Raw genomic sequence first — 13817 nt, forward strand, 5'->3', positions numbered from 1 at the left:
TCTGAGGGTTAAGGCTAACGGTCTATAGTCTAAGATTCAAGGTCTAAGAATAAAGGTTCAAAGTCGGAAGCCGAAAATTTAAAGTCAAAAGTTCATAGTCTGATGTCGAAAAACTAAATTCAAAAATCTAAAGTGTAAAGTGCAAAATCCAAAGTCTAAAGTTTAGAATAAATATCAGAAGTGTGCAGTCTAAATATAAAGGTCAAACTTATAAGGTCTTTATTTCGTTGGAATTTTTTTTTATTCTCGCTTATTTTCCGTCGGTCTATTTCCGCCACTGTTGTGGCCAATTACCGACGCCCAGGGAGGCAACCCCACACCCAGGTCCCTAACTCACGACCCGTTTATTAACGGACCGGCGCCAACGGCTTTACTTCCTCATGCGATGGAAGGCGTGATCCCAGAGATTTTTCGCCTCAGAAAATCTCCCGGTGTCGGCTAGGATTGAATCTAGACCAGTTGGGTTGGTTGTGAGTGGATCACGCCACCCCACAACCATCGCCACCGATGTCGGCGGTGGGATTCGAACCCAGGCGTCGAGCGTGGTTGGCGGAGACGTTACCAACCACACTAGTCCCCCGCTGTTTTCGTTGGATTGTAACGGGTGACAATTAAAATTTCGTAACTATTTTGAAGTTCTCTTTCTCCACAACAAACACGCTCAAAGAGACATGAAAGTATGGAGAGGAGAACTGTATAAAACTAACCAGTTAAGCATTTACGCAATTCCACATCGAACGTGTAGGTTGATTGTAGGATCTATATAATGTATAAAGCAGGCTATGTATGTGTTTTTTTCGAGAAGGCTAATAATGAACACGAGCTGAGGATGTGATTCTGACTTAGAAAAAATTTCCCTCGTCCAGACGGGACACGAACCCGCAATCTCCCATGTCTCCGGCATGGTGTAACTTAAATTGTAAATCATAGGACAGAAAATGTAATTGGTTCATGAAGTATATAATGTATGTTTATGACGAAGCTTATTCTACGATACTCGATTTCAATGTTATTTTTGATAAAAAATACCATCGCTACCAAACAAGCTCGTGGTCAAGAAGCTCCCCAACAAAGGCCAACATGCTCCAATGCGGAAGACTAATATAGCTCTAACAAAAATCTGCACGCAAAGTGAGAAGCACTTGAAGTCTCAGAAGTAAAATCAAAAGCAAGGAACATACCCCCAGTTGTCCAGCAATCTTCTGCACCACTCCTTAAAGTATTCTACTCCCATTTGTATTTTTAGCGTTTTTTGGTGAAAGTTGATAAAATTCAGAGAAATAAATTGAAATAATTATAGTATTGTAAAATACAAAAGTGTGAGAGTTGGAGGAACCACACCTTTGAGTATTATTTGCAAGGCAGTTAACCATCGAAACTTGCTTAAAATTCATCAGAAATTACATGTTGAACAGAGCCAAAGACAATTCTACAGTTTTTTGAGTATTTTAGCTACTATGGCATACTTTCTCATATGAGAACTGTAGAAAAGCTGGGTTTATATGAGAAACGATAAAATTCATTCATTTATACCATTATTTGTTATTTGTTCATGCATGATCAGTTTTATTTTTAAAGCAAAAATTTTTAAAAACGTATTGAAACAAGAAGCATTACGAAAGCGGATTGTACAGTTCTGTCTGAACTGCATGAAAATCTTGTCAAAAAGTTAACGGTAAACTATTTTAAAAGCAGAAATTTTCCGGTTTCGACCAAGAAATATCTTGCAATCTCAATTCGTTGAGAACCACTCGACCCCATTTGTATTCAAGATAAGCAACCCAACGAGTCTTTCTCAGTGTTGTTCAATTGAATATTTATTTGAGATTTTAAGTTCCTTGGTGTACGAAACTAACTTTAGGGTAACGAACTACAAACAGTTGATTAATACATTCGAAAAGTTGACGTGAAAGCTACAAACGCTCTCGTTCCAGTATCATGAAAAATATCGATGGAAAGCCAAATGGGAATCTCTTTTAAATGTTTAGTTTTTCCGTCAATAGGGTTCATGAAAAATAAAACTGTTTCATGGATAATAAATCAGTTTATCTATAAATACATCAACATATTTTTGACAGTAGCAAAAAAAAATCCAAAGTTTTAGTTGTCACCCGTTATGAGGGATAAAGTGCTGCAAACTCACAAGAGAAAATATTTAAAAAAAACTTTTCTTTGATTCTTTTTAAATTCATATTAATAGTTCTAGTGCTAAAACATGTTATTTTAATGTGTTTTTTTCTCTTCCCACAGGTACACCTACCCAAAATTGGAATATCAACAAAGCGGAAAAACTGATTTCGGATTTTCAGCGAAACAACTAAACTGCAGGTTATTCAATTGTAAACTTCGGTGCTATTTCCGATTTCTAGCATAACAACGAGAACATTCTGGCGTGGCCCTTCAGGTATCTAGGGTGACAGCTTTTTTCGACTAACAGTTACACTACGGTTGGTGATTAGTGGTGGTAGGCATAGGAGGCAGGCTGGGTCAGGAGGGTCTTTGTGACGGCTGGGGCTGAGTAGACAAGAGGTTGCTGGACCAGGGTCTTGGTTACAGCTGGGGCAGCATAGACAGCGGGCTGGGCAACATACTTGGCGACGACTGGAGCAGCAGCAACGACCTTGGTAACTGGAGCGCCCAAAGGTTCACGGTGGACGACGGCATTGAATCCGTTGTGTGGGTCGGCGGTGTATTCGACTGTTCGCTTGGTGCCATCTGGGTCAACGACGGAGTATGATCCCTGAACGACATCACCGTTGCGAGATTCCTGCTGGGACTTCTGGTCACCGGTCAGGGCATCGGAGATTCCGTACGAGAACGAGTACTGTGGGTTCGGGTCGTACTCATCGGCGACAACGGTCTTGACGACTGGAGCAGAGACCAGGGTCTTGGCGACTGGAGCAGCATAAGCCACTTGAGCTGGAGCAGCATAAGCTACTTGAGCTGGGGCAGCATAAGCCAGCTGGGCCGGAGCGTGAGAGTACGCTAGAGCTGGAGCTGGAGCGGCATAAGTCAGAGGAGCGTTATAAACACCAGCGCGGGCAACTGCCACCAGCACGAGGAAGCTCAAAACCTGCAATGAATTCAAAATATGACTCTATAACTCAAACCACGCCACTACTTATTAGCCACCAACTTATTAGTTGACTACTTTTGACACGCACCTTGAATGCCATTTTTACGTCCGATGATAGAATGTGCTGCTGCATACGGCACTAAACAAACGCTTGAACTGTGCCCTAACCCGAGCGCTCTAGCCAATTTATAGCAAATTGATTGATTCCTCTCAATCTTGAATTAAAGTTTTCCGGTTTAAGTTGTTCTTGAACCACACGCAGCTGGCTGTGCGACACTCAGAGTTCAAATCTCTTCGTCGAAAACACCTTGCTACACTTCGACGGCCAACAAAACCTTAACTGTGTTTATGTGTGTGTCAATTTTTGACGGACTGATCATTATTAGCTCTATTCAAATGTTGATGAATCAAAACAAGTATTAAATCATGCGTACCATTCAGTTTCAGTTCGAATAGAATCCGTTTGCAATATATTTAAAGCCAAACAAAAAGCGGAGGCAGGCCGAAGCAAACTGCATTGAATGGATAGGTTAATGGCTATTTTTGGCTCGCCGAAGTCAAACCCTACGCGGCACGGGTGACGTTCAAATTTGTCCAATCCTAATCACCCGATCTCCGAATGAATTATGAAATTTTTGACATTCTGCAGTTGCGGTACGTGCGATGCCTTGGCGGAACTGGTTAGACTGGGACTGGTTTTGGGTACCTACCTTTTTTTTACATTGTCGAAGCACACGTGCCTGAAGGAGTTTTTGGAAGACCGATTCAACCGACGGAGAGAGAAAAGTAGCCGAAGGTCACTGTCAAAAGTCTGATTTCGAGGCCCAGTTGGTTACGGTTTTTCTGTTATCTGTTGCGGACAGCAAATGTAAAACTGTTGCGAAGGTAATGGGCGATGGCCTCGTAAAGGCTACAGGGTGACGTCGTTTATGTGAGCGGCACAAAGGGAATTGAAGTAGAATTCGTTGTTAACTACAGAATAGTTTGAAATGTTGATTGTTTCACAATAATAAAAGATTTTTTCGCGTGTTTAATACTAATGTACTGCGAACCAGTGATTGATAATCACAAATTTTTCTAATGCGTCTTTCTATTTCATGTTCTAATACTATGAATGTGGCTTACCAAAAAAGTTAGCTTTCTGAGTTACGATCTTTTAGGCGAACCGGATGTAATCCATCTGGCGTTTTGCAGTTGCTGATCAAAACGCCACGCCTAGAATTTATAAATTGGAAAAAAAAAAAGATTTCTAATGGTTTAAACGTGTTAATACAGTCATACCTCGATATAAGGCAACTTTATTTTTATTTTCGTTACGTTATATCGAGTTACGTTGTATCGAAGCACGAAAAAAATAATTTTTTTATTGATGAAAAATTTTTGATGGTTACTTAAAAGTGCGCAAAAACATATATCCCTTCACCTAAGAGTATATATAAACCTGTCTTATGTCCCTTTAAGACAATTTTCGTAGACGAACATAACCAGTCCCAAAACATTGGGAAAATAAATGTTAATTTTACCCCATTTTACGGTTCTTATTGGTTTCAAAACTTACTTAAAACATTTATTCGGAACATTATACACCCTAAAAATATTTTTTGTACTTTTATTTCGGCAAATTAAAAAAGTTACGTTATATCGAAGTAAAAGTTACTTATCGAGTTACGTTATATCGAGGTTGCCTTATATCGAGGTATGACTGTATGTTTAAATATAGGTTGAAATAGAAAAAAAGTTGTCTACTTTGGAAAAGCCTTTATTCCTGATTGTAAGCAATTCAACAGAACACAGCTAATTAACTTGGGAAATCGTTATCGAGTAATCATATTGTTTCCTGTTAGTCGTGAAATATAAATTTTTTTTTTGTATTTTCTCACATAATTGTGATTGTTAGTTTGCCAAATCTCATACAAATTCACGCGTCCTTAGCAAAAATGAAAACGTCAGAAACGAGGTGGTAATGCTAAAAAATACCTCCAAGCTAGTCCTGGTTCTTATTGTGTCCTACTACCAGGTTATGAATCATTTTTTCTCACATCTTTCAAGAATTCATGAAAAACTTTCTTATTTGCTCCCGAATCCCGTGGATTTCACATTAAGGATTGATTCGATGATTTACGATTCAGAAAAAAAAATCACAAGGGTTGTTTGCAAAGCCACGACCGCAAGGTTGGCGTAGAACTACATAAAATTGTTTTTTTTTTTTACATTATTTGTTTTGAATACGTTAAAAATTTTGTGCAGAAGAGGAGTTGTAATGCAATCGAATTTCAGTTTGCACATACATCACTAAACAGGAATGGGACAAACACAATACAACGCAAACAAGTTTCAACAGTCAGAACGCATGCAGATTCAAATAACATTTCACTTTTAATTCTAACGCAAAACGAGAGAGTATTAAAGCTTCAAAAATTTGTTTCTTGTCCTTATAAGGACAGTTGTTTTGAAGTAGAATACTTCTCTCAGGAAGTTCGGCTACATAGGGATGTGAAATGAAAATCTAAAACCGAAAAAAGTGAAAAATATGTCCAATTTCAAATGCTTATAAATCGGTTATTATTCGATGGATTTTCTTCGTTCTTGCAGCGATAGATTGAAAAATCTTCTAAGATTCTTCTCAAAAGAAGATAATTGTAATTTTATTATTCACACTACTGTACTATTGAAAATAGTCAAGCCTTGTCAAAACGAAAAATTCGATCTCTGATTGGTCGTTATGTGATTGCTTCCCAAGCACGGTCGACAGAATCATATACCTTGAAATTGAAAACATGCTATTTGGCCTATATAAGAGCCTGTTTCGGCCGAAGCCGCTCATAATAGTTCTAGACAGCGACAACAGCAGTCATCCTTCCTTAGCAGCAGCACTAGCCCTGTGGTTGGTCACCACGTCTCAGGAGCAGCGCGGTTCTTCTCAGCGTGTGTCGCCAGACTGCCATTATTCCCCCCGTGTTGGGGCAGCATGAAGATTGCCATCAGGAAATTCAATTTTGAAAATCAAAATGCCTTTTTCAAGGCAAATAAATAAGTCATTGAAAGTTAATAATTTTTGACAACGCAAGCAAGCATTCTGTGTTGGACCCTAGCAATTTAAATCTGTTGCACCCATCTAATTTACTGAATGTGAAATAGCTTCCACAGTGCATGTTGTCCGTGTATCTTAATTCCCCCACTGTTAGAGCAGCTCAAAGGTTGCGATCAGCAACCGATTTTGAACCGCAAAATGCCTTTTTCAAGGCAAATAAACAAGTAATTGAAGGTTAATAATTTTCTGGCATCAACACAAGCAGACAATCTGTGCGGGATGCAATCAAATTCTGTTGTAGTTGTCTAATGTTTGCTTTATTTAATAAACTCCCCACTGTGGGGGCAGCGCAAAGGCTGCGATCAGCATAACCGACTTTGAATAACGAACTGCCCTGTTAGAACGCATTCACAAAGACAGTTAGGCCTCTGCCATGGTGAACGCGAACGCGAGCGATGGGGCGAGAAACTTGCCGCGGGTAAATGAACAGCTCTCTTTACGGCTGTTCGGCATTCTGGATTTTGGCAATCAAAACTTCTGCTGGCTATCTGATTTTCAGTGTGAAAACAGCCTTCAACTTTGTTGTCAGAGCGCCTGACTACGATTTGGTAATACTGTTTTAGTTAACTGTTTACAAAATTTTACAATATTCCTCTTTCTCCCATTCAATAAAACAGGTAATACGATGCCTTCGTCATACGCAAGTTCACCATAACTCTCGCTATCGACGTAACTTGATTTGCACACAACCCTCTTGTGATTTTTCAATTTCATATCGGTTATAATGTTAATCGCATCTGTGTGTGTACCCTGCGTGTAATCGCATAATAGTAACATTCGACATTTCGTGGATTTCGTGCTTTATATTGGGAAATGCTTAGAATAGTATGTACTTTTTACATCTGGAAAAATATGCTTATGGTTGTTTGAAAAAAGTCGTAAAAAATACCGAATTGTTTTGACACATAGCGTAAATAACCGCATAATTGTCACACTACTTAACTTTTTCAACTTTTTTGTCAAAAAAGTTTCCATCCAAATCCACATCTGCATCCTTTGGAATTCGGAAGTTATTCCGATCCGGTAACCAACCACCGGTGATCCGTTTCTTATGTTCAGTTCCTGCTTGTTGAATACAAGAAAAACTTCCTTTTTTCTTGTGATATATTCCAAAAGTAGCTTGAAAGTGATGGCATAAATGTATCATTGCAAAAATTTCAACCGAGAGCGAGCATTACAATTTAGAAAATTAACAGCACTATTTAAAGTCATTGCTGAATTTAAATTTCATAACAATATTAGTTGTAAATGTTATACCTACATACCTTTTATACCTTTATACAGCCTTGTACATCGAGTTACAGTTCTACAAAGCGGACATTAGCTGCAGCATGGATTGTTGTAGGTAGCCAATCTTCACGGGAGTTGGAATACCTAAATCAATACTGGCTGACTTTTTAGCATCAAACACGAAGGGCTTGTTGCTGTTTAAATTCGAAATATTACCTGAAAGGACACTAGCATATGAAATGCCTGTTTGTGCCTGAGCAGGATTAATTGTTTTCAATTTGTTGTTTTCCAAATTGGGAATATTATATACAGACACACTAGCTATAGGAAATGCTGGTGATGCCTGAGAAGTATTGAAAGTTTTTTGATTACCCACATGAGAATTATTGACAACAGGTTGTTTTAAATATATTCGTTGTCTAGAGGAAATTATTTTTGACCTAACAGGACAATCGAAGAAACTTGACTTGTGTTTTCCCCCACAATTGACACATTTAAAACTACCAATGGTCTCTTTCACAGGACAGATGTCCTTTGTGACTCTTCTCACACGAGTCAACACAAATCATGCATTTTGTTGTCATATGGCAGTTGCGAGTTCCATGGCCATAGGCTCGACGATTCCGGCATTGCGTGAGATTATGGATGCCTCCATGCCTCTTGAAGTTTCCCCCCTTTATATGCACATTGGATAAAATACGTGCTTTCACACATTGAACACTCGTTAAAAGTTAAAAAAGAAATTTAATACTTTGCGATTCAACAGATATTCTTTGAAAGATTACCTTTTGAATGCGGAAAATTTCCAATATCTCTCGGCAGTCTAAGACTAAGGCTCGAGCTATTGGTAAAACGTGACCGTTCTGCAAGGTATTTCAAGTTGTAATGATATACTGAACATTGTTACCTGTTTAATGCTACAGGCATAGACTAACAGACGCCACAAAAAACGATCATTTCAAATTTCCAATCGCATAACAGTCATCGCACGACAACACGGTCTGCGGCGCTGTCATGCAATCTCATACATATTTTGTAGTTCCCTATTTGACACATGCGGTAATGCTAGCGCTGATGTCGAAATATATGACGCAGCGCGAACACGGTAGCAGGCGGTGCTAGTGTTACTAACGTAAAGTACTGGAATCATCCGAACGATGATTTTATTCAAAATTTGTTCGAGGTGTTATGTCTGTTAGTCTGTGCTACAGGTTTTCAGTTGTTCAATAAAATCTTATTTTGGGGACTAGTGGAATACGAAACAATTTATTTCCAAAACGAAAGATGTTATAAAGTGTCTTCAGCAAGTTTTTTTTGTGGCAATATAGACTGTTCCCAATAATTATAAATACATCTCCTTTCTTGAATAAAACAAAAACACAGGATTTTTCGGGTCATTTTATTTTGAAATATAGATAATAAGTGTTTTCTTTCCAGTTTCAGTTCAAGTTGGGATTATTTTTCGTAGGATACGCGAGTTCTCTAACTTTTCTCTTCACACTACTCATAAGCTTTTGCACAGTGTGTTCTCCGACCATTTTTACCACTCTAAGCCAATCTTTTTTAAATTTTTCAACATTGTCCGCTGGTTTGACATATTTCCTCAGCTTTGCTTTGGTCAAAGCCCAAAAAGTCTCAATAGGGCGAATTTCAGGGCAGTTTGGAAGATTCATCGCCTTTGGGACACCTGTAAACCTGTGTAAATGGCTTTCACTGGTCCAGGGACATCCTTTCCCTTCGGTGATGTATAAAATTGCGGTCCTGGCAGAGTCTTATAGTCCAGTTTTATGTAGGTTTCGTCATCCATGATAACACACCCCATTTTTTTGGTCAGAAGTTTGTCATAAAGTTTCCGAGCTCTCGGTTTCACAGATTCAGCTTGTTTTGGATGTCATTTTGGCTGCTTCTGCTTCCGACGGGTCTGCAGACCCATTCTTCCCTTGGCACGCATAACGTAACTCGCCGGGGTTCCAAGCTTTCTCGCCACATCTCGTACTGATACTGAAGGATGCCGCTTGTAGTATTCCTTAACCTTTTTGTCCATTGTGGGATCAACAGGCCCGGGTTTTCTACCACGGCTTGGGGCATCAGTAAATGTGCACTCTTCACAATACTTCCGCAATGCGGTTTGAACTGCTCCGACACTTATACCACAGACTAACAGACGTAACACTGGAGTCTATCTCCATCGCCACAAAAAAACGATCATTTCGAATTTCCAATCGAAAAACATTCATCGCGCGAAAACTCCGTCTGGGGCGCTGTCATGCAGTCTCATACATATTTTGTGGTTCCACATTTGACACACGCAGTAACGCTAGCGCTGATATAAAAAAACATGACGCAGCGCGAACACGGCAGCAGATGGTGCTAGTGTTACTAACGTAATGTACTGAAATCATCCGAACGATGATTTTATTGAAAATTTGTTCGACGTGTTATGTCTGTTAGTCTGTGCTTATACCTTCTTCTCTGGCTAATTTTCTTATAGAAAGACCACTCACGGTGCCCCATTTGTGCACAATTCGCTTTCTTTGCTCGGGAGAAAGGCCACGCATTTTCAAAATTTCGCACTAAATGTTAGAAAAAATGACAGCATCTGTTTCTTTTGGATGTAAACAACAGGACGCAGCCAACGTTTGGTTGAATGCTGCACGTTATTTGATATGACGGTTGATCGTAAGTGTATTTATAATTATCGGAACGGTCTATATTATCTACAGTTTTGCCTAAGACATCATTTTTCTAAAGTGAAAGATTTGAAGGTTAGGTTTTGGAGCGGAGTTCCGAACCAGCAGTATTACTGACGGTTTTTGTCTTTGCTAATGAGTGTAAGCGATTTCTCATAGTGTCAGAATTCATGAAACGGATCACTAAAAATCGCGATGTCTAATTTTTTCAAATAAGTGTTGAAAACTTCTAGAGTTTCACTCGGGAAGTTGATTTTCCAATTTGTATTGCATTTGAGTAAGTTTTCAAGTTGCTATTGTCATTTGAAATTTAGGTCAAAATTGTTTTTAAATAGACATAGCTTTAAAAATATTGCATCGAATTTGATGAAAATTTCACAGGAAATTGGAAATGGATGACGAAATCGCCTTCGAGTGGCACGTCTGTTTGTTTGTGATTATACGCTTGATAAAAATGGGTTATAGCTAATACACATTCGTTATCCAGAGTTCGTAGCTCATAAAACATGCGTTAGTTCCATCCACGAGTACCAAAGCTGACTAGATAAATATACCTGACTTCCAGTTTTTCCATACATTTTGCCCACGACACCTTTACAACGGTTAGTGCTGCCATCTGATTACCTTAATGCACATAAAACTGGGTATTAGCAAAATCGATTTATCGTACATAATCCGCCAGATGAAAATGAAAACTAGATGGCAGCACCGTGTAAGGATATTGGAAATTAGATTGCCCACCGTGCAAGGATATTGAAAATTAGATGGCAGGACCGTACATTGAAAAAAAAAAATGCATCACCTTTCGCCACCTTGCCGTCATCTTCAAATTAGCAGTATACAAATTAGTTCGCCTTTCGTTCACCCGCAGCGACAATCGTGTCCGCTGCATACTGCAAAAGACACGTATCTTGTTCTAGTCATTTTTGCTAACAATTTTCACTAACTGCATAATACATTTCCAGTGATAAAAAAAATCCGAAAAATAAATTTATTTGACTCAAATTTTCTGTTCGAAACAGTTTCTTAGAGTATTTTTCGAAGCAGCTGACGGAAAGACTACCTTAGAGAAACTTAGCACCTAAATATTGACAAATATTATATAGCACTGCTTCATTTGTTTTCTACATACGAAATTTAGTATTGGAAACACTTCGAGGTCACGGAGAATGATTTGAAAATTCGGATATTGATTAGAATATTTACTCGCACAATATGGATGATTTTATCATCTATTGAAAGTCTTAGTAGTTCAGGTGGTAGATAAACAGTTTAACAAAATAATTAGTCATTCGGCTTAATAATGGGCCGGAGCAGCATAGGAAGCATAAGCTGGCTGGGCCAGGTAAGCCTTGGTGGCCAAAGGCGCGGAGTACGAGGCAATAGCGGGCTGCGCAATCAAGGACTTGGTAGCGATAGGCGCAGCGTAGCTGGCCAGAGCTGGTTGAGCAATGATGGTCTTGGATGCCAATGGTGCAGCATAGGCGCTGAAAGCTGGTTGAGGTGCCAAGATTGTTTCGGTGGCCAGAGCGGGCTGAGCGATCAGTGTTTTGGCAACCAGCGGTTCACGACGCACGACGGCGTTGAATCCGTTGTGTGAATCGGCAGTGTAGTCAACGGTACGCTTCAGACCATCAGCATCTACGAGGGAGTACGAGCCCTGAACTAAATCTCCGTTGCGGGATTCCTGTTGGGATTTCTGGTCACCGGTCAGCTGATCGGAGATTCCATAGGAGAAGGAGTACTGTGGGTTCGGGTCGTATTCATCGGCAACGATGGTCTTGGCAATCGGGGCAGCGACGAGGGTCTTGGCGACTGGTGCGGCATAGGCCAGTTGTGCTGGAGCAGCAATCAATGTCTTAGTGGCAGGAGCAGCATACGAGATGCTTTTAGCAATTGGAGCAGAGTAGGCCAATTGCGCTGGTGCGGCATATGAGAGAGCGGGAGCTGCGGCGTAGGATAGAGCTGGAGCTGCGGCGTAGGACAGAGCTGGGCTTGCAATTAATCCAGCACGTGCGACGGCCACCAGAGCGAGGAAAGTCACAAACTGCAAATTAATTTTTCACGTTAATGTGATCGATTGAAACGTTACAGTACTTATTACACATTAGCACAAAAACAATACACATACCTTGAATGCCATTTTTTGCGAAGAGACACTTGCTGTTACTTGACCAGTGAAACTATTCGAACTGTGCTGAGTCCTTTACAACACGTTCATTTTATACCAGCCACTGATTATCAAAAAATTAAATAGTGTAAAAATTTGCAACCCCAACTAGGTGACTTGTGAGCCACAGATCGGCTGCAGCATATCCTTAACATGTGGGACGTGAAAGTGAACTTGGGCTGACAAGAACTTGACTATCCCCGACCGATCAGTCGCTTGGCAGAACCCAGCGCAGGCAATAAACTTTTGCAGAACCATCCATCTGATGCAATAATTTTGCGGTTTATGAAACCCAGTTTCATGTATGCAAGCATGCATTATTCTGTTGCTATGCACCGAGTCAAGTCTCTGTTACTAAGTGCTTGCATCATCTTGAAATAAAATTAAGTTCTTGTTAACAAAGAACTATAGATTTTGGGAATTAAAAAATAATCTAATATGATTGAGTTGGTACAGTTACTACTATGATGTCAGTGGAAATATAATGACATTGTTAGTTTCACGAAGTTATTTCCCTAATGCTTATATATTAAAACTTTGTATTTATATTCAAAATTATTACAGTATTTATTGAAATTTTCGTTAAATTGTATGCGAGTTTGGCAAAAAATATGGTTATATATTTTTATGTTTCATAAAAATTTATCAATTTTTAATTGTTCTTTTTTTGTATTTAGTCAATTGATGACGATGGTGTGAAATCACTTGCAATAAAAAACCAATGCGAGTACCTTGGAATCCACACTACTTCCAAAACAGCAAAACCGTGATCGAAATTATTTTGGGCCAAAAAAAATATTTTAGAGCCTCTTAGTGTCTTTGGCAAAGTTTTTCCATTAATTATTCTACGTTTCTTTGAAGTTGCAATATTATGATTAATTCACCTGAAAGTAAGAAACAAATTTTACCTGTCTTTTTGCATTTAAAAACTCACTTTGTGCGGCAAAGTTATGGTACATTTTATAAGAAACAGCTTTTTGAAGATTTAGACCACTATCCGCGTATTTAAATGGACTTTTGTGAAGCTTCATGTAGAATGTCCCTTGAAATTTATTTATTTAATATCATTTCCTACAGCATTTTTATGCGATTTTTCAATGTTCTACAATGTTGTTCGCTATGATAAATCACACATTTTACACAGTGGTTTGTATCTGGTGGATAAATCACACAGTGGTTTTGTATCTCTAATATTTCGTTAGCTATTTAGGATTACTATTAGAAAAATGCATTTTTTACTAATAGATATCTACAAAGACAGAAAAATACCTGTACCTGGATTAAATGATGTTCGACTTATACCTTAATATAGAAATGGATTTGTCTGCGGATATTTGCATTTTTTTAAATATTTGTTAGTTAATTAGTGCATTATATAAATGAAAATCTTCAATAACTAAAGAAATATAAGAGATAAACAAAACTTGCAGTAAAATTGTGTGCTTTGTTATAGAAAACAATATTGTGAAATATTTAAAAACTGTAGAAAATCACTACAAAAGTTATATTGAAAAGAAATGATCCTATTTTATAGGAAACTTCACAAGAGTCTATTTGAAT

General features: G+C 38.7%; 3 protein-coding genes across 7 annotated transcripts in view; 1 reads left to right on the plus strand and 2 right to left on the minus strand.

Moving 5' to 3' along the window:
- The window catches only part of LOC129718552 (papilin), a 206662-nt gene that overhangs the window by 83158 nt on the left and 109687 nt on the right, over positions 1–13817 (plus strand). The window lies entirely within an intron of this gene.
- LOC129718554 (larval cuticle protein A3A-like) lies at positions 2324–3281 on the minus strand. The gene is made up of 2 exons (XM_055669431.1): positions 3165–3281; positions 2324–3073 (listed from the first exon to the last, which is right to left on the minus strand). The coding sequence occupies exons 1-2, from the start codon at positions 3207–3209 to the stop codon at positions 2456–2458; spliced, it is 663 nt and encodes a 220-aa protein (XP_055525406.1). The 5' UTR covers positions 3210–3281; the 3' UTR covers positions 2324–2455.
- LOC129718553 (cuticle protein-like) lies at positions 11304–12345 on the minus strand. The gene is made up of 2 exons (XM_055669430.1): positions 12219–12345; positions 11304–12134 (listed from the first exon to the last, which is right to left on the minus strand). The coding sequence occupies exons 1-2, from the start codon at positions 12228–12230 to the stop codon at positions 11385–11387; spliced, it is 762 nt and encodes a 253-aa protein (XP_055525405.1). The 5' UTR covers positions 12231–12345; the 3' UTR covers positions 11304–11384.

The sequence above is a fragment of the Wyeomyia smithii genome, chromosome 1 (assembly GCF_029784165.1).
Source record: "Wyeomyia smithii strain HCP4-BCI-WySm-NY-G18 chromosome 1, ASM2978416v1, whole genome shotgun sequence".
NCBI classification, from domain to species: domain Eukaryota; kingdom Metazoa; phylum Arthropoda; class Insecta; order Diptera; family Culicidae; genus Wyeomyia; species Wyeomyia smithii.